Raw genomic sequence first — 20269 nt, forward strand, 5'->3', positions numbered from 1 at the left:
GCCCCCAAGGGAAACAGAAAAGGACACCAGGAGACAACAGAGAAGGGAAAGCTGAGATGCCCGCGCTGTAATGAAGAGCACAGAGGATGGGGCGAGAAACTCTTCGACTGAAAAGGGCTGAGTTGTCAGCCACACAGGAGGAGAAAAGCAGAGAAGCGGGTCCTGCCCATACAGAACGGGAATCCTCTTCCAGTCCTGGAGCTGGGCAGGATGGCAGAGGGGGTCCAGGACCAGAACTCAGAGAAGAAACAGAGTGGGAGGCCCACAGAGGGAGCAGCCTTGCAATTCCCCCCACCCTCGCCCCGTAGCCAGTGCAGTCAACAGCCTACAGAAGCTTGATACGCTCCAGTGGCCACAGCTCCACCCGGGTATCCGAGCCCTGGAGGGGGCTCCCCCGCCCCCCTCCTCCGGCCCCTCCCCCCCGCCCCCCTCCTCCCCCCTCCTCCCCGGTGGTTCCTGGGTTCCCATCTCAATGCTGGGGCTCCGCTGGAGCTGAAGGGTGATAGTGCGTCTCCCCAGCCACACACTGGCACCCTTCTCGCAGGCTGACCCAGGGAGGGGCCCGTTGAGCACCCCAGGTCCTGAATCCCCAGTTTACTGGAAGGCTGTTTCCTCCGGCTTCTGTACCCCCAGTACCATTCTTCCCAAGCACCATCCTTTCCTCCCCGGGTCCCCACCTTGCAGGGGGTGCTGCCCAGGCAGTGCTGGTCGATCCCAGAAGCAGCCAGGACTTGGTCTGGGAGAGGCCCAGTACCGGAGCTGCTCCAGTCCACAGCTTTATCCCTCCTCTGGTCAAGGCCCTTGGTGAATCTGCAAACCCTTTGGATCCCTTTCTCCAAAAATGCATACACACACACAATTTTTGATACTTTTAGGAATTCTGGGGCCCCAGGTTAAGGACCCCCAATTCCCCTGGGTCCTGGGGCCAGGCTTGCTGCTGACACGGCACGGCAATGTGCTCCCTGCCTGGCCAGGGTGAGGTGGGCAATGCCATCCTCCTGGCCTATTTGTTGGGCTTCTTCCTCTTTCTGTGCCCTCCCCAGCTCTGCTATCCAGTTTCACCGACTTGCAGGAGCTCCATCTTCTCTCCCCTCGTGTGCACGAGAGTAAGACTCCTCAGACACAGTAATGCACGGTGACTCACACTTTAATGGTGGTGCTCATTTCAACGCCACAGAGGTGCTGGCAGCTGTGGAACACGGCACGGGGGAGTGAGACGGTGCTCAGGTGCAGCTGCAGGAAGAACGAACGAGGGGGAGACGGGCTGGGGAGAGAGGGACAGGGGAGGAGCCCCGGGCACACAGCCCCACCTCTGGACCGAGCCAGGCTGAGGTTAAGGCTTGGCACGCACACAGGAACCCTCATCGAGGCCCCTTTCTGTGACCCTTCCCGTTCCAGCAAGACCCCCACCCCAGGTCATCTCAGAATCTACAGTCACATGAAATACAGACACATGGTCCCGTCCAGTCAGGCCAGTTTCTGGCCCTGGAGTTATGAGGAAGTGAACCATTAACAGGATGAATGAAAAATAAATAAATGAATAAATAATACATCAGTGCCTTAGGCCAGGCCTGAGCACGCAGCCAGCACTCCCCTCCACTCAGCACTGTGCAGTTCCTGTCTCATATGCAACCTGGAAACGAACAGACCCAGCGCAAAGCACACATGACACACGGCCCCTCTACACACCGCAACAACCAGCCCTGACGCTCCGGCACGGACCCTGATCGGTCTTCCATGGATGCCCTTACATCCTCAGTCCATGGCCAGTTTTTGAGGAGGGAGAAGAGAAAGGAAGGAGTGGAGAGTGTGGAACCCAGAGTGGGCGAGAGCGGAGACAGCAGGGGCTGGACCAGTCAAGGAGCAGCGCAGCAGGTCAGCCGGGGTGTTGTCTGGGGTGAAATTTCGAGCAGGACTGGAAAGAAGAGGTTCCAGGAGGACGGGCGAGGGGTTCCAAGTCTCCAGGCAGGTAGAGGGATCACAGCACGCTGGGATTGCGGAAATTATGTCCGGCGAAGCGAGCTTCGTCCCCCAGCTCTTCTTCGATTCTGAGAGAGGTGAGTCAGAAAGGAAAGAGTCAGGGAAGCAGGAGGACCGCCCCCGCTTCCCATGGGGCCGCCATCCTCCAAGCCCCTCGCACCACCTGCTCCCGGGTCCTGGCCTGAGTGAGGTCATTCCCTGGCTTTCCGTGGGCTGTCAATCAGGCCATCTGTAAACCCATCCATCAAAAACAAGTATTCTCTGGATGCCTACTGTTTGTTCTCCAGGCCCTGGGCACTGGAGATGAAATGGTGGAGAAACACAGCTTATAACCCCCTGGGCCCTGGGCTTCCATTCCCCGGGTCCCCTCACCTCATGAGCTGGTTGTACTTAGCCAGACGCTCGGAACGGCATGGGGCACCAGTCTTGATCTGAAACACCACAAAAGAGAAGCAGTTCCGTGGCCGCCCTTTGCCCCGTGAAAGAAAACTTATACTCCCTTGAAATTCCCCCAACACCTGCAAACACCTGGAAGGAGAGAGCCACCCGAGCCTAGAACCCACCAATTGCACGAAGGGCTCCCTGGCGCTCACCTGGCCTGTGCACAGCCCTACCACCAGGTCCGCAATGAACGTGTCCTCAGTCTCTCCCGAGCGGTGACTCACCATGACCCCCCAGCCATTCTCCTGGGCCAGCTTGCACCTGCATCCGTACAGCAGCACTGAGCCCCAACGCCTCACGCCCGCACCCTCTTCTCATCCCCTATGTTGGTCAAGAAACGTCTGGGCAGAGGGAGCAGAACCAGGAGAGCCGTGAAAGTGACTCCAGGTTCCCTGCCCCCTTCAGCACTTGTGGGCAAGACTGGGCTGGGAGAAACGGGCTGAGTCAGGGACGGCAGGCACTCACGCTTGGATGGCTTCGGTGACCGAACCGATCTGGTTGACCTTCAGCAGCAGACAGTTGCAGGCCTTCTCCTCCACGGCCCGCTCGATTCGCTTTGGGTTGGTCACTGTCAGGTCGTCACCCACAATCTGGATCCCCACGTTGGCTGTGAACTTGGACCAGGCAGCCCAGTCGTCCTGGTCAAAGGGGTCCTCAATAGAGACCACTGATGGGAGAGCGATGCGGAGGCTCTGAGTCAGGCAGGAACACCCCGCTGAGATTCCCTGAATGGACGGGTCAGACCCCCTGGCCAATTCAGCTTCCTCACCCCTGCTTCCCCCGAAACAAGCCTGCCCTAACTGCTTCTTGATTCTTCCATAAAACCTTTCAAAAAACAAGAGTTTAGAAACTTTCTCACAACCCATCTTGGTATTTTCCCATCTTCTACCAGGAAGCCCTTCCTCGTTGCTATTCTAAAAACTTCATTCTGCAAAATCTAAGTCTATTTTCTCTCGCTCTGTCTCAGGAACTGGAAGCCAAGTACCTCCATCCCGGGGTAAAAACCACTGGGGGACCTAGAGAGGGCGATTCAGCACCTCCGCACCCACATGACGTCCAGCTCCACTCAGTATCCAGCATCCAGCCACCACACTGCTGGCTTATGGGATCTTAGTTCCCTGACCAGGGATTGAACCCGTGCCCTCGGCAGTGAAAGTGCAGAGTCCTAAGCACTGGACCGCCAGGAATTCCCCAGCATCCAGTTTTCTCAACCAAAGATCCTGAACTGTGCTAGTTCCAGTCACCCTCTCACCAGGCCTGGTTCCTCCCAAACCCGCCCCCTGATCCCAGCAGCTTCAGAGATCATGACTTTAATCAGGATCCAAAGCAGATGGAACAGATTCACCACAGATACCTGCACAATTACACGACATCCAAAGCCCAACCTCTGCAGGAGGCTCCTTCACCCCATCCCTGGTTCTCAGGTTCCTCTCAGGACATCTCTCCCTGACACCCGGGTCAGCACCCCCGTAAGGTCCAGAGTTGTCCCCAGCACATCCCTGCCTGCCCCCTGCCCTCCCCCTGCCACAGCCCTTGCTCTCACCAGGATAGTTCCTGACAAAGTCCTGGTAGAGGGCCCCCAGCTGGTCCCCAGTGATGTATCGGGAAGGATTAGCGGGAGACTTGAAGTCCAAGTCGTATTTGCCATCACGATGAAACTCCGAGGCGGCGACATCCATGCCAATGACGATCTTTTCTGTGTAGCCAGCCTTGTCAATGGCTTCCTTCACCAGCTCCAAGGCTGGGGATGGAATACGATGGGCGAGGAGGAATGAGGGAAAGAAATTCAGAACAGAAGTGGAGGGCTGTTGCTAGGGAGAGGTCTGGTTAAGGTTGTTTTGGGGTTATTCTCAGGTCTGCGACGAGCAGGCCACCTTTTAGGAAGGCAGAGGAATGGAATTGTGTTAATAATAGTCTTTTTGTTTTTGTTTTGGCCGTGCCACGCGGTGTGTGGGATCTTGGTTCCCTGACCAGGGATCGAACCGCAGCCCCTGCATTGGAAGCATGGACTCTTAACCACTGGACCACCAGGGAAGTTCCATAGTTTTGTCTTGTTTTGTTTTGTTGCGGTACGCGGGCCTCTCACTGCTGTGGCCTCTCCCGTTGCGGAGCACAGGCTCCGGACGCGCAGGCCCAGCGGCCATGGCTCACGGGCCCAGCCGCTCCGCGACATGTGGGATCTTCCCGGACCGGGGCACCCGTGTCCCCTGCATCGGCAGGCGACTCTCAACCACGGCGCCATCAGGGAAGCCCAGTTTTGTTTGTTTGTTTGTTTGTTTGTTTGTTTTGTTTTAAATAGCTATAATTTATTGAGGGCTTAACTATGTCACCTAAGCACTTACACATACGATCTCATTTAATCCTCACAATATGCTAAGAGGTAGAGACTGTTGTTCCCACTTTACAGATGAGAAAGACAAGCACAGAGAAGTTAAGTGAGCAAGATCCCCAGCCAGAAACTCTTCAAGGCAAGGTTCAAATCCAGGCAATTTGGCCCCAGAAAGTTAACTCTTAGCCACTACCTGCTTGTATAGTTGCTCTTCACTATAAGGCTTCTCCCAGGGCAGAGAAAGGCTAGAAATCCTAGAAGTCTAAGAGGTTGGGGTGGGAATGGGATAGATTTGGAGTGGATTCCCTGCAGTATGGTGTATCTCATCAAACTGAGGATCCATCGGAGTTAAAGGTGGGGACGGATCCCACAGGTCACCTAGACCATCTCCCAGCATCCCCAGGGGCTCCAGTGGGAACTTGCAGATGCTTACAGATCTGGCTGGGTGGATAAAGAATGTCCTCTCAGGCCTGCATGTGAATTTGTTAGGCCCTCTGGCACCCACTCCGAGGAATGGAACCTCTTGGAATTAGCTCAGGGACCCTCACGCAGCCTCCTCGGGACTTGGTGAAGTGTGTGGCCCTTCCTGATGTCCCGGGATGGAGTGAGACTTAGAGCTAGGAGTGGGGTTCCTGGCCTCACCTTCACTGTTCTCCAGGATATTGGGGGCAAAGCCACCTTCATCTCCCACGTTGGTGGCATCCTTGCCATACTTGTCCTTGATGACGCCCTTGAGTGTGTGATAGACCTCCGCCCCGAGTCGCATGGCATCCCGAAAGCTCTCAGCGCCCACTGGGAGGATCATAAACTCCTGCATGGCCAGCTTGTTCCCAGCATGGGAGCCCCCATTGATCACATTGAAGGCCTGGGAGCCACAGGAGGACAGAAAAGTCACAGAGCACTTCCCTCTCCGCCCCTGGGAGTGTCAACCCCAAATCCCAAACTTCCTCCAGCTTCCTGGACTCAGAGTCCCCTGTCCCCATCCTTTCTCTTTAGCTGCGCCCCATCAGTCCTCACAAGGCTTCATACTCCCTCCCCACCCACCCCTGGGAGGGGCAGGTCATAGTCTCACCGGCACAGGCAGGATGAGGTCTGAGTTCCCGGCCAGCTGAGCAATGTGGCGGTAGAGGGGCAATTCCTGCTCGGCCGCCCCTGCCTTACACACGGCCAGGGACACACCCAGGATGGCATTGGCCCCAAACTTGGCTGGGAGATTACAGAGGAAGGCACTGAGCAAACACATCCCCTTCCCCTTCCAGGCCTCGCCTCCACCTACACTCCCCAAAAGGAGCCAGTAAAGGAGACCCCCCTCCTCCCTCTCCACTCCTGCAACACCTCATCCATCCTCTCCTGAAAATAGTGGGGGGCGGCGAGGGGAGGTGAGTGGAAAGGGCAGAGAGCGGCACTATTGCTAAACACCCCTGAGACCACAGACTATCTGCCACCAACTCCCCCCTCCTTATGCTGCAAAGTCCTCCCTTCTGTCTAATGTCATTCCCCTCCCACTGGCGTTAAACTCATGCTTTCTTGAAGGGCTAGTCCTCCTCGGGTCATCCTTCTCTCTTTTTTTTTTCTTTTTTGGCCACACCTCACAGCCTGCAGGATCCCACCAGGGCTCGTACCCGTGCCCCCTGCAGCGGAAGCTCATGCGTGGAGTCCTAACCACTGGACCTCCAGGGAAGTCCCAGGTCATCCTTCCTAAGAAGCCCCCCACAGCGCTGGCCCCTCAGTTCTCCATCTGCTCCGTGAGTTCCCTCCCCACCCCGACTCTCTCCCAGCCCCTGCTTACACTTGTTCTCAGTCCCATCCAAGTCCAACATGAGGTTGTCCAGCTTCTCTTGTTCCACCACAGAGAGACCCTGTGAGCAGAACCTCCATCACCCAAAGCCAGGATGAAGGCTGGACCCTAAGCCAGAGGGCCCCCTACATCCACACACAGGCTCACATCTAGCCAGGGTCCAACCAGCTTCCTGCAACAGCGGCCTGTCTGGATTAGGGGACCTGAAGCTCCATGGGAGCAGGGGGCATCCTTCCCCGGTAACCATGATTCCCAAGAGGTGGGCCTTTCTCCCTCTCCTTCATCGTCCCCTAATCCAGGGTTCCTTCCAGGACCCTGGTCCCCACCCCCAGCAAAGAGCGGGCCTCACTGAGCTGATGAGGGCCGGGGCGATGGCGGTGTTGATGTGGTCCACTGCCTTCAAGACACCTAGGGAGAGGTGGAGAGGTCAGGCCGGCTCAGGCCAGGCGGGGCCCGAAGAGGAAAGGTTGGGGGAAGGCATGCAGGAAGAGGGCTGGGGACTGGTGTGAGGTCCCCAGTAGAGGGACGGGAGAGCCGGGAAAAGACAAAGGGCCTCACCTTTGCCTAAGTAACGCTGTTTGTCCCCATCCCTTAGCTCCAGGGCCTCATAGATACCAGTGGAGGCTCCACTGGGCACGGCAGCCCGGAAAAGCCCTGGGAGGGGAACGTGGAATCAGGATGGAGGGAGAGGACACCACAGGGACCAGAGATTCTTCAGCCTTCCAGCTCTACGCCCCCGCAGCCGCATCCAGCCTTCTTCCACCAGTGCTCCTTAACGACCCCCCCGCCCCGCCCCACCCGGACACACGCACGGAGGCGGATGCACAAGCACTGGCCTCCTCATCCACCCAACTAAGGTCCCACGTGCGCAAGTGGGAACCCACAGAAATGAAGCTACGCAGGCAGTACACACGGTGCACGCACACACGGTACACACACGCACACACGGTGAACACAGAGGGCAGAGGCAGGCTGTGTATCACACACTAAACTAGCACACAGAGACCGGCCTATCCTGGCTCCCCTGGAAAAGGAGGATCCACCCCGCCCCGCTGCAGGCTCGTGAGCCTGGCCCAGCGCCCCATCCCCACTGGGAATCCCCGGGGAGCCTCCCATGCCAGGCGAGGGCAAAGCCAGCATGGCGGCTGTGGGAAGGCCCTGCCCATTACCTTTGGCAGTGTAGAGATCCACCTCCACCGTGGGATTCCCACGGGAGTCCAGGATCTCCCGGGCCCAGATCTTCTCAATGGACATGATGGCTGGGATCTCCTTGGGTGGAAGGGAAGGAAGGAGAAAGGTAAGAGGCTTAGAGGGGTGGAGCCTGAGACCAGTGGGAGGGGCCAAAGGCTGGGAGGCTGGGAGGGATGGGAAAGAGGTTACTGCACTGGGCGGGGTGTGGGGGGGGTGACGAGGAGCTGGCTGCAGTCGTCGGCTGTAGAAGGCATCCCCCCGCCCGTGGGGAGAGGAGAAGGTCAATGCAGTGAGGAAGGGGAGGTCACTGCAGTGGGGGGCGGGATAGGATCAAAAACGAGATGAGACTTATTCACTTTGTTATAAAGCAGAAACTAACACACCATTGTAAAGCAATTATACCCCAATAAAGATGTTAAAAAAAAAAAAACGAGATGGGAGGACTCCGCAGTGAGGAGGGGAGGGGAGGGGAACGGCAGTGGTTCCCTCGCCCCCTCAGCAGCCGGCTGGTGGGGTTCCCCCAGATCTCCTCAGGGCGGTCCGGCTGCTAGGTTTGCATTTCTCCTTGGAGCCCAGAAGAGCATGGGTCGTATGGGCAGCGGGAGGCCTCTCCTCCTGAGCCCCCATCCCCCACAATCTAATGCTCCAACCCCCACTCCAAGGTCCCAATCTCCCTCCAAATGTATGTCCCTCCTCTTCCCGAGGGATGTACAGTAGAGAAGTCTGCGAGAGGGTCCTCAGTCTCTGAGGGTTGCCGTGGGGAGGGAGGAGGACGAAGAGAGACCCGTGGGGAGAGGCACGGCTGGGCCAGTCCTCCCCCGGCCCCTAGACAAATTGTCCCTTCTTCCCATCCCTCCCCGGTGCAGTGGAAACACTGTAACCGGAGTGGGCGATGCGGGAGAGGAGTGGGAGAGGGGCGTCTAGAGGAAGTCTGCGGACGCCGAGGAAGGGTGAGAAAGACATTTCCCCGATGCAGAGCCAAAGGACGTGCCAGGGTAAAAATGCACAGCCCGGGGAGACCGCGAAACCTTATCATCGACAGAACCGGAGGCGAAAAGGGGCATGGGGAGGGGGCAGACAAGGGTGGAGAAAGGCGCAGTTAGACACAGGTGCGCAGAGGCCTGGCGCACGAATGAGGAGGGGGCGACAGCCTGAAACCGAGACGAGCGGTCCGGGAAGGCTGGGGAAGGAGGTGCCTGCGGGGCGCTGGTGGCGAAGCAGGTGCGCAGCGCCGCGGGGCGAGGGATGCGCGAGGCCCGGGGAGAGGGGCGGGGGCGCGGCGGCGAGGGGAGGGGGCCGGAGGGGCGCGGGGCTCGTCTGGGGCTTCACCTCGGGGCTGCAGACCCAGCCTGTGGCGGTGGCGCTGTCGGTGGCGCTGGCAGTGGTGGTGGTGGCGGCGCAGAGAGAGCGGGAGTGGCGGTGGCGGCGGCTGCGGCGCCCGGGCGGCGGGCGGGGGAGGCGCGGATAGGGCCGGGCGGGCGCATGTGACCCGGAGCCCCCGATGATTCAGGAGCCGCCAGCGGAGGCGCACGTAGGAGCGCGGAGGAGGGGGGGTACCGATGGGATGGGGCGGGGAGGGCAGGAGGAGAGCGATGTAGGAGGGGCTGGGGGCCACCCACGACCTATACCCCCGCCGCCCACGCGCGCTCATACCCACGCCCCGACCCCGTGGAAAGTAACAATCTCAGCCTGACGCCAGTGAAGCAAGCCCGTGACAGCCTCAGTGTCTCACAAACCCAGTCAGACACGAGAGTATCAAAATGCCTCTTTATTGGAAAAACGAACAACTGTTCCTAACACTCCAGGCCGCCGCCTCCGCAGCCAGTTCCTCAAGCCTCCCCTGGCCCATCCAGGCCTGGTTCCCACCAGGCCTACCCGAGGGGCTGCTCCCGCGCAGTCACCGCTGCCCAGGTGCCCGTCACAGAGTCTGGGAGGCGGGCTGTGATGAATTCCTAGGCCTGGGGCAAGAGAAGGCGTCCTCTGTCTCCGGAAGAGGGGGTGTGGGCCCCCCCAACTGGGAGTCTCCTCGGTCTTGGAGCCAGCATCTTTGGTCTCCTGGAGGAAGAGGACAGAAGCCAATCCTCTGGGCCCCCTGCACTCCCACTGCTGCCTCTGCCCCACCTGAAGTGCCAGCTGCCACGCTTCCCTGGTCTCATAGCCTCAGTCTCTTCCTGCCTCCTTCTGCCCTCCTTTCTTCCTTCTGTCCTGTTATTCTTAGCTTTGCTCTTTAGTGCAGGATCTTCCTCTCCTGCCTTCTGTAGGCCCAGCTGCCATCCTCATACACCACGGCCCCCAACCCCGCCCCCCCATGCCCCAGACCCAGCATTTCCCATCAGGTGTGGCTGCCCAGCCCACAGCCACCTCTCTGCCTGCCACCCCATTCATACTGCTTACTCCTCAGGCCTCCTGATGTATCTCCTAAGCCTCTCTCAGCTCCTCCCAGGCTCTTCTGGTTCTTTCTCCTCACCTGTGACTCCTAACCCAGGTCTCCCCAGGGGTTCTCCTTGCCTCTGCCTCCCTCACCCACCTCCTCCTACAGCAACTTCCCTTCCCGTCCGCCAGGCCCTTGGCCTCCTCTTCTGGCCTCCCTGCCCCCTTCCTTACTGTCCTTGGAGGCTAGGGGAACTGCGAGATCGATGACTGGTCCAGTTCCAATTCGGGCTCGGGCTCGGGCTCGGCCTCCTCCTTCACCCTCTGCCGGATCTCGTCAGCCTCAGCCCTCTCCTCCTCCTCGTAGAAGTCCTTGTCCAGGCGCTCGAGATGCGCCACCTGCACCAGGGCCTCCCGGCGGTAGTCGTTCTCGTCCGTACACGGGTTGTCCAGCAGCACCAAGGCTCGCAGCTTGGGCAGGTTCCGCAGCTTGGCGAGCTCCCCCAGGTCAGCCACCATGTTGCCCCTGCCGGTGTGGGGGGAGGTGTTCACGAGAGAACGATGGGCTTCGGAGGCCAGCTACCAGGTATGGGCCCTCGGGGGAGTCTCCCACTGGGCTCTGGTTTCTCTAGAAACATGGCCTCTGTGGACTGGCCTGCCACGCACTGCCAGATTTGCTGCAGAGACGCTGGGTAACCCTACTCCTGTCCTGTTCCGCCCTTCAGGGAATCCCTAGGCGCCACTGTCTATTCTGTAATGTGTCATATTTATCTTTTTGGAGCAGCAGAGCTAGGTATCAGCCCTGTCTTGTAGTTGGGGAGTAGGGGGGAATCTCCTTTGTAGGGACAGATTTCTGTGTCATCACACTTAACCAAAGGTTAGAAGGCAGGACCGAGCCAGTGGAGAAGGAAATGGGCTCTAGGGTCATGGAGATGGTGCTGTCTCGGTGCTCCCACAGGAAGGAGCCTGGCGCTGGGGATGGGTCGGGGCCTCCGAGCCTGAAGGATAAGCTTCCTCCCCTCAAGTACCTCATTGTAGGATACTGTGTATTGTTTTCATGCTCTTGCCTCACGCCTCAGAGGCTGGACTGTCCTTGCTTGCAGGTCTTTGGCCCCAGGGGCACCTCCCAGTCACTGAGACAACCCCTCTGCCCAACACTTACTTCTAAACATCCCTGGTAAATAGCCACTGAGGAAGGTCCATTATCCCTGTCTAGACCATTAACAGGAAAACCATACCCCCTGCACCCTACCAGACCAAGGGGGCAGAGCTAATTAGCAAGAGATCGCTCCAGCAGTCAAAGCAGGACTTTGGGCTTCAAGGTACAACCACCACTCCCTACATGGAGACTCTTTTTCCACTGCCAGAATCGAGGATTTGTCTTTGCTGACGAAAGAGGCAATTTCCTTACGTCTTTGCTTAAAGATACACACATAAAATCCTCCATCCGACAAGAGTTGCTGCAAGAGAATCGCCCCTGATCCTCAGTGCCTTTCCATCTAGAGATTTTCTTTTAAATACTCTTCTCACCTCAGATCTGAGCACGGGGACTTACCTGGTGGCGCAGTGGTTAAGAATCCGTCTGCCAATTCAGGGGACACGGGTTCGAGCCCTGGTCCGGGAAGATCCCACATGCCGCGGAGCAACTAAGCCCGTGCGCCACAACTACTGAGCCTGCGTCCTAGAGCCCGCGAGCCACAACTACTGAGCCCGCGTGCCACAACTACTGAAGCCAGCGTGCCTAGAGCCTGTGCTCCGCAACAAGAGAAGCCACCGCAATGAGAAACCCGTGCACCGCAATGAAGAGTAGCCCCTGCTCGCCGCAACTAGAGAAAGCCTGTGCAGCAACGAAGACCCAACGCAGCCAAAAATAAATAAATCAATAAATTTATGGAAAACAAAACAAATCTGAGCATGTCTTGTGTTTTATAGCAGTATGGGGCCCATTACAGGTGGGGCTCAGGAGAAGAGAGGCAGGAAACTGGAAGGGGAATTGGGGCTCAGGAGATGGAGAAGGGCAGTGGAAACTTATATGGGATGGAGCCAGACTGTGAGTCCCTGAGAACAGGGACCATCTCTGATTCCTTCAGATGGTTCCCGGAACACAGCACAAGGCCTGGCACGTAGTACGTTCTCAATATGTGGGTTGAATGAATAGGGTTCAGGGGTCTCAGGCTACAAAGGTCTCAGTGCTGTAATTAGGACTGATGCAGAAGAAAGTAAGGACAGGACGGGGGAGGATCAGGACGGAGGATGAGGTGAGAATCTGGGGGTGGTCTAGAACTGGGGGATTGGGACCAGGGAGAAACATAGGGGCAAAGGTGGCTCCTGGTCAAGGGTAGAGGCACGGGGGGCCTGGAGGGGGCTCCTACCTTAGGTTGAGGTACTGCAGTGATTCCATTTCCTTGGAGAAGCCACTCAGAGTTTCAATCTGGTTGTCTCGAAGATGCAAGGTAGTGAGATTGCTTAGGCTTTCCAAGCCTTCCACCTTCTTCAACAGGTTCTGGGCCTAGACCCCAGGATACAGTAGATCGATTGGGAGAGGGGAGCAAGGAGAGGGAAGGAAATCAGAAAGGGATGCAGCAAAAGGGCAAATCTAAGAGGTAGAGAGGGTACAGGAGGGGAGTGGAGGTGGGTAGAGACCCGCGTAGAGAGTAAAGAATCCAGAAGAAGCTGCCAACCCAGAGACAGCTCAGCAGTGACTCCTACTGCCCATCCCAGCACGGCCACCTCTGATTAAGGAGGAGATGCTTCAGCCCACCGCCCGCGCCAAGAGCCTCACTGCTCCACTGAGGAGAAATGGCTTCAGCTCCATCCTGGAATGAGGCGACTCAAGAGTCTAAAAGCCTAGACACATAAGTGGCCTCCTTAGCCTGATCTGAACCTCAGTTATGCACAAGGTGCTGCTACCTGTATCAAAGCAAACTGTCTCTGTATTATCCACACATCGTGTATTATCAGCCCTGCGAGGTGCTGAGCACCTTGTCTGTTTTGACTCTGAATCCACACAGCATCTGGCACCGAGTAAGCACTCAGGAAATGATACCAATTACGATGATGATGAAGTTAGTAGGCGAGTCTACTAGAACCGGGCATCCTGGCCCCCAGGACAGCGCCCCCTTCCCGGCACCAACCACCCTCTGACCCAGTGAGCTACCAGGAAGAGGTTCTTCAGCTTAGGAAGGTTGATTCCCACGGTGCTGTTCAGCTGGTTCCCCCGAAGCTCCAGTGTGTGCAGGCTCATCAGCTTCTGGGGGTCCAGACCTGTCACCATGTGGATGTGGTTCCCTGAGAAGGAGGGTGTCAAGAGTTCAAAGGGCCACTTCAAATGTTCAGCAGTAGAGCCTGAATTTGGGGAGCCTCTGCATCATCTTCTCTAATGCCAGGTGATACGAGGAGGGACAGCTCCAGACTTAAGGGCTGCGGAGCCCTGGACAGTGGTCTGGCAAGTCCAAGGGCCCGACGGATGTGCCCACCTAAGTCTTTGAGGAGTGAATGAAGGGTGCCCAGCAATCTATATGGCTAACTCCCTCTCCTCCTTCAAGTCTTTGCTCCAATGTCAACTTCCCAATGACATTTGTCCTAACCAACCTGTTTGAAATCGCCACCCCTGCTCCCCCCTTTTCCTTTACCCTGATTTTTTCCATAGCACTTATCTCCTTTTAACATGCTTTATAAATTTACTTATTTTTTTAAATTTTTATTTATTTATTTTTGGCCGTGTTGGGTCTTTTGTTACTGCGCACAGGCTTTCTCTAGTTGCAGTGAGCGGGCTTCTCACTGCGGTGGCTTCTCTTGTTGCGGATCACAGGCTCTAGGTGCGCGGGCATCAGTAGTTGCAGCGCACGGGCTCAGGAGTTGTGGCTCGCGGGCTTAGTTGCTCCGCAGCATGTGGGATCTTCCTGGACCAGGGCTCGAACCTGTGTCCCCTGCATTGGCAGGCGGATTCTTAACCACTGCGCGGGTCTTGGCCCCCAGGGAAGTCCCTAAATTTACTTATTTATTGTGATCATTGGGACTTCCCTGGTGGTCCAGTGGCTAAGACTCCATCCTTCCACTGCAGGGGATACGGGTTTGATCCCTGCTTGAGGAACTAAGATCCCACATGCCACGCAGTGCAGCCAAAAATTAAAAATAAAATACTGATCACTGATAATTGCCTGCCTCCCTTGACTACAATGTAAGCTACAGGAGAAGAGGGATTTTCTTTGTTTTGTTCACTGCTACATCTCCAGCACACAGAACTGTCATCGTGAACCATCGTGAATGAGTGAATGAATGAATGCAGATTGCTGTGTGGCACAGCCAAGGACCACACTGCCCACTTATGTCGGCCCCAGGCGAGGAAGGAATCTTGTGAGGCCCATCCCAAGGCCCCACCTTTGAGATCCAGGCTGGCCAGACGAGGATGAGAGATGCCCTCAGTGTCGGTGATCTGGTTATAGGCAAAGCTGGCGATCTGCAGGTAGGGCAGTTCGCTCAACCGGGCACTCCGCAGCCTGTTGCCGTCAGCCTTGAGCCAGAGCAGGTGGGTGAGGCAATTGAGTGGGGACAAGTCTGTCAAGTGGTTTCTGGAAACATCCACAAAGCGCAGATGGATGTAGGAACGCAGCAAGTGGATGTCTGTCAGATCCCTAGGAGATGGTAGAGGCCAGGGTCAGGGTTAAGAATCCAGCAAGGACTATCAGAGGTACTAAAGCAGAGGGCAGTGTGAAGATGGCTTAGAGTGGAGAGGAGATGGGCTGACAGAAGGGAGGGCTGGGGAGGGGGAAGAGAAGGTAGGTGGGTTCTCAACGGTGGGCAGGGACCTTGTGTCTGTGAAGGGCCGAGAAGCGACACTCTGAAAGACTAGTGAGGTAGTCCAACAGGAATCTCCACCCCCATCCCATACCCTCACAGCCTCCAATTGCCCAGGCCAGCTCTGACACAGGGAGTCACAGCGTCCTGAAAAGTAGACTCTATCCTTCCCTCCTCGCTGGTCCAGGATGCCAGATATCCAACCTCAGCCGAAACACCCAGGATGGAGGCTGAGAAAGGGCACTGGGTCCCACATCCTCAGACCTCTCCTGGTCCCCCATGAACACACCTGTCTTTAACCACCAGCTTGACGTAAGCATGGGCCAGTCCATTACCCGTCTTGCAGAGCGCAGAAAGCCCTTCCTTCACCATGTCCTCTGTGAGGGGCGTGGACATCCACTGCAGGAGGAAGCGGACTCAGGCATCCCTTTCTCCCCAGCCCTTAATCCCGGCCCCTCTGTTTCCAAGCTCTCACTTCCTCAGAGTCTTCTCCCTCTTTCCTGTGGTCCTCCCACTCCTCTGTCTCCTTCTCGTCGTCTTCCCTTTCCAGACCATCCAGGTTTGACTCAAAGTCTTCCAGATCATCTTCATCTGACATTTTTCTTCCCTGCTGAAGGCTCTGGAGTCAAAACCAGCTAGGTCCCGGCCCTGAGAAAGAAGGTCTCCTCAGCGTCTGCCAACGCTCCCTCCCTCACCTCCACGAATGGGTACCCCTCTCATCACCCTATCACCCCAGACCTCCTGCCAGCGATGCTTCTTTCCTCATCCCTGTGAACATCTCATTTTGACTCCCAACCTCCACTTCATACTTCCCACCAAGGACCCCTCTCACTTGGATGCCTTCCCAGACCCCCAAGACATTTCCTGCCCTTCTCAGGGGCTCCAACTCCTCCAGCAGCTCGGTGTCCAGCTTCCTAGACTTCCCTCTCTTTAGTTCTCCCCACTTCTGCCTTAAGCCACGTTCTCCTCCAAACCTCCCTACTGCCCCTTCCCATCCCCTTCCATCTCTATAACCCCTGCTCTACTCCTCTCTTCTAACTCTCCCACGCCGCGTAGACCCATTTCCCTGTCCCCTCTGGGACACCAGCCTGACACGCAGCCTCCAACCCTCCCACTCAATCAATCCTCCTTTGCAAAGGGGCGCAGACCCTGGTTCTGCTCAACTAGAAGCTCTACTGGAGAGGTCTTGGCCCCAGAGGGAAGGACTGTTTGGTAGAGGGCAAGGGAGAAGGAGTTGTGTACTGCTGTTATGGCAACGGGGGGGGCCGGGCACTCGCCTTCCGCAGCTGGCAGCCGTTGAGAGAAGAGCTGCGAATAACCGAACTGAAAATCCGCCGCGAAGCAAGTAGACCGGTAGTTGCCTGGTTACGAGCCCAATTTCCCAGTCCTAGGAACCCGAATGAAGGGCGGTAATTGGCCCGCTGAAAAAGCCAGTGGGCGTGGCTTAGTAGAGCTGAGGGGCGGGACAGGGGCGGGCTAGCCATTGCATCATGCGAGACCTTAAAGGAACCGGACAACCTCAATGCAGAAGTACTGTGAATTCAAAAGAAACTCATTCCCTGAAGCAAAAGGTGGGGAAGAAGGGCAAGAAATATCAAGTGGTGGGTGGCGCAGTGGTTAAGAATCCACCTGACAATGCATGGGGCACGGGTTCGAGCCCTGGTCCAGGGAAATCCTACGTTCCGTGCACCACAGCTACTGAGCCTGCCCTCTAGACCCCGCGAGCCATAACTACTGAAACCTAAGTACCACAACTACTGAAGCCTGCGCGCCTAGAGTCGGTGCTCCCAACAAAAGAAGCCACCGCAATGAGAAGCCCGCACACCCAACAAGAGTAGCCCCCTCTCACCACCACTAGAGAAAGCCCATGCGCAGCAACGAAGACCCACTGCAGCCAAAATAAGTAAATAAATAAACTTATAAAAAAAAAAAAAAAAGAGGGGGCTTCCCTGGTGGCGCAGTGGTGGGGAATCTGCCTGCTAATGCAGGGGACACGGGTTCGAGCCCTGGTCTGGGAAGATCCCACATGCCGCGGAGCAACTGGGCCCGTGAGCCACAACTACTGAGCCTACACATCTGGAGCTCCGCAACAAGAGAGGCCGCGATAGTGAGAGGCCCGCACACCGTGATGAAGAGTGGCCCCCACTTGCCACAACTAGACAAAGTCCTGGCACAGAAACAAAGACCCAACACAGCAAAAGTAAATAAAATAAATTAAGACCTCATGATGGGACAAGGAGAGGCTCAGGGACTATAAAGAGAAAAAAAAAAAAGAAAGGAAAGAAATACCTACCAAGTGGTATTTGGTCTGGTTCCCCCACCAATAATTATTGGTCCCACCCAATAATTATTTTCAGGTAGACCTCTAGCAGGTGGCTTCCTGGAGTGGAAGGAGCCCAGGCCCGATGTATCTTAAGACCTGGATTGTTGGGAATTCCCTGGCCGTCCAGTGGTTAGGACTCAGCACTTTCACTGCTGTGGCCTGGGTTCGAACCCTGGTCAGGGAACTAAGATCCCACAAGTTACGCAGGGAAGCCAAAAAAAAAAAAAAAAGCCTGTTTTGGAGTCTTGACAGATCTGTAATTCGCTAGCAAGTTACCTAAGACCCCACTTTCTCATCTATAAAATAAGTTTAACTATACCAGCTGACAGGGATGGAGTAAGAGTGTGATGTATGCTGAAGCACTGTATCGATTGCTAAACCCAGCTTGGGACCATTTCCATCCTCATCTTTTGATGCAAACCTTCTGTGGGATATAAAGGGAGAAAATCCAGCAGGAGCCCACTAAAATAATCCTCATCCGGCACTGTCATATAAATAATCAACAAGAATTGGTACAGCCACACCCAGGCACTCAAGCCTGTGTGACTTGTTGAAGGAGATGGAAAAGAGAGGTTGAGATGCAACAAATATTTCTGGAGGGACATTGTGCCAGATATTTCTGCCAGACATTGTGTGAGATGCCTTTGCGAGTGCTATTGAATCTCCACATCAGTCCTGTGGGATAGATATTTGGGAGAAGAGGAAATTAAGGCTTAGCGAAGCTAATATTCCTGCATGGGGGAAGGGGGATATTACCAATCCTGTAGAATCTAATGTAAATAAAACAATTAGGTCACAAGGTAACATGTCATGTGATTAATTGTTAACGTTTGCGTTACAGACTATACAACAGGAAAAGTGGTCTGATGACAGATGTGTTGAGTTGAAAATCGGGAAATACTACCTCCTGCCTTGTCTGGCTCGGCTAATACCGTTCACAGACAAATCTGTTCACTTGGTATCATGGAACTAGCTGGGGTTTTAAAGTCAGAGAGAGCAGGTTCCAAACGCACTCCACCACTTAATAGCTGCGTGTTCCTCAGCAGGTTATATCATTTTACTGAGGTTTCATTCTCACATTTTTGAAATGGGGATAAACATGTCCACCTCAAAAGACTGCTGGACACTTAAAAGAGTGTGAGTTACCGCCTTCACTTAGTTAACCCTCGTAAACATCTCCCACCCACCCCTTGCCTGTTTCCTCGGTCCTGGGGTTGTTGTGAGGAATAAAAAAGAGTAAATAGGGGACTTCCCTGGTGGCGCAGTGGTTAAGAATACGCCTGCCAATGCAGGGACACGGGTTCGAGCCCTGGTTCAGGAAGATCCCACATGCCATGGAGCAACTAAGCCCATGCACCACAACTACTGAGCCTACGAGCTACAACTACTGAATTCCACGTGCCTAGAGCCCATACTCTGCAACAAGAGAAGTCACTGCAATGAGAAACCCGCTTACCGCAACAAAGAGTAGCCCCCGCTCACAGCAACTAGAGAAAGCCTGTGCGCAGCAACGAAGACCCAATGTAGCCAAAAATAAATAAATTAATTAATTAATGGGGAAAAAAAAGAGTAGATAGGAAAGCTTTCTGAAGGGCTAGAAGTGCTTTGCAAAGGAGTTATCACATTGCTGGAGTGTGGAGAAGGGGAACATCCAGGTGGTTTGAGGTAGTCAGAGAGAAAGGATGTGATTTTCTTCCTTGGCGCAGAGGAAAGGGAGGGATCATTTAGCATGCTTTTGTTAAGCACTTACTCTCTGCCCAGCTGGACTGGCTGGGCACTCAAGGACAGTAAAACACAGGCCTTGTCTTCAGGGGGCTTACAGTCCAGGGATAGGGTTAGTGGACAAGTAATTCAATATAATGAGAAATATGTTATAATAATGAAACCCAGCACTTACAGGGCTTTTACGAAGTGCCAGGGGATAATCTTGTTGAAATTTTTTTTTTTTTTTCTTTTTGGTACGTGGGAGCCAGGGGATAATCTTATAATACACATGTGCACATAATATCACATGTTCAGGGCAGAGACTCTAGACAGAAGAGGCGCCGGTGTTAAGTCTTGGAGGAGAAAGAGCTCAGTGTCAGTGGAAGGAAGGCAGGGGTTCTGCTGGAGGGAGCGGAGGTGCACTCAGGGGCATGAGGGAGGAGCAACAGACGGTTGGACTTTATCCCAAAAGCTGTAAGGAGCCGCTGGAGATTTTATTTTGTTTTGTTGACAAGGACTGAATCGATGCCGTGTAATGAGAGCTAGAAACTCCACGTCCTTCTCAGTGACATCCTTCCCCCAGTGCCTGGTCTAGAGAACATCTCCTTCGATTACAAAAGTACTATTTAATTAAAATAAAAATGCAAATAGGGCTTCCTTGGTGGCGCAGTGGTTGAGAGTCCGCCTGCCGATGCAGGGGACACGGGTTCGTGCGCCGGTCCGGGAAGATCCCACATGCTGCGGAGCAGCTGGGCCCGTGAGCCATGGCCACTGAGCCTGCGCGTCTGGAGCCTGTGCTCCGCAACGGGAGAGGCCACAACAGTGAGAGGCCCGCGTACCGCAAAAAAAAAAAAAAACAAAAAAAAAACGCAATAGTAGAGATGTGTGTATAGAGGAACATAAAAGTCCATGATCCCCCTCAGCACCACTCTCATTAATATATAGATTCTTAAAAGACAAAAATGGTATCCATCATACATACATCTGGATTATTTTCATTTAACAATATGTCTTAGACATCTTTCATATTACTAAACATTTATCTACCTCTTTGTTTATAGTTTTCTAAGTCTTCCATTATATAGCTATATGGTAATTTTTTAACTGTTTTCTGTTGAGGAGTATTAACCTTTTTTTTTTTTAATTTTATTTATTTGTGGCTGTGTTGGGTCTTTGTTTCTGTGCGTGGGCTTTCTCTAGTTGCGGCGAGCGGGGGCCACTCTTCATCGTGGTGCGCGGGCCTCTCACTGTCGGGCCTCTCTTGTTGTGGAGCACAAGCTCCAGACGCGCAGGCTCATTACTTGTGGCTCACGGGCCTAGTTGCTCCGCGGCACGT

General features: G+C 55.1%; 2 protein-coding genes and 1 long non-coding RNA gene across 4 annotated transcripts; 1 reads left to right on the forward strand and 2 right to left on the reverse strand.

The window, feature by feature from the left end:
- Positions 1–1129: 1129 nt before the first annotated feature.
- On the reverse strand, positions 1130–7811 carry ENO2 (enolase 2). Of its 2 annotated transcripts, none has more exons than XR_004529044.2 (11): positions 7718–7811; positions 7107–7202; positions 6898–6956; positions 6540–6609; positions 5823–5956; positions 5393–5615; positions 3965–4162; positions 2887–3088; positions 2574–2682; positions 2141–2411; positions 1130–2048 (listed from the first exon to the last, which is right to left on the reverse strand). XR_004529044.2 is itself a non-coding variant. In XM_033867083.2 (11 exons), exons 1-11 carry the CDS (start codon positions 7800–7802, stop codon positions 1979–1981), a joined length of 1305 nt encoding a protein of 434 aa, XP_033722974.1. In that variant the 5' UTR covers positions 7803–7811; the 3' UTR covers positions 1130–1978. The 2 variants fall into 2 exon arrangements, 1 of the variants encoding a protein (XP_033722974.1); XM_033867083.2 differs by having other exon boundaries at positions 2353–2411.
- Positions 5950–12487, forward strand: LOC141275906 (uncharacterized). The gene is made up of 3 exons (XR_012324542.1): positions 5950–6495; positions 7144–7845; positions 11645–12487. It is a non-coding gene; the product is annotated as an uncharacterized lncRNA (long non-coding RNA).
- Positions 9494–15549, reverse strand: LRRC23 (leucine rich repeat containing 23). The gene is made up of 7 exons (XM_033867085.2): positions 15382–15549; positions 15196–15305; positions 14490–14743; positions 13267–13397; positions 12482–12618; positions 10344–10635; positions 9494–9794 (listed from the first exon to the last, which is right to left on the reverse strand). The coding sequence occupies exons 1-6, from the start codon at positions 15502–15504 to the stop codon at positions 10356–10358; spliced, it is 1035 nt and encodes a 344-aa protein (XP_033722976.1). The 5' UTR covers positions 15505–15549; the 3' UTR covers positions 9494–9794; positions 10344–10355.
- Between the last annotated feature and the right edge of the window lie 4720 nt (positions 15550–20269).

This window comes from Tursiops truncatus, chromosome 11 (genome assembly GCF_011762595.2).
Source record: "Tursiops truncatus isolate mTurTru1 chromosome 11, mTurTru1.mat.Y, whole genome shotgun sequence".
Classification (NCBI taxonomy): domain Eukaryota; kingdom Metazoa; phylum Chordata; class Mammalia; order Artiodactyla; family Delphinidae; genus Tursiops; species Tursiops truncatus.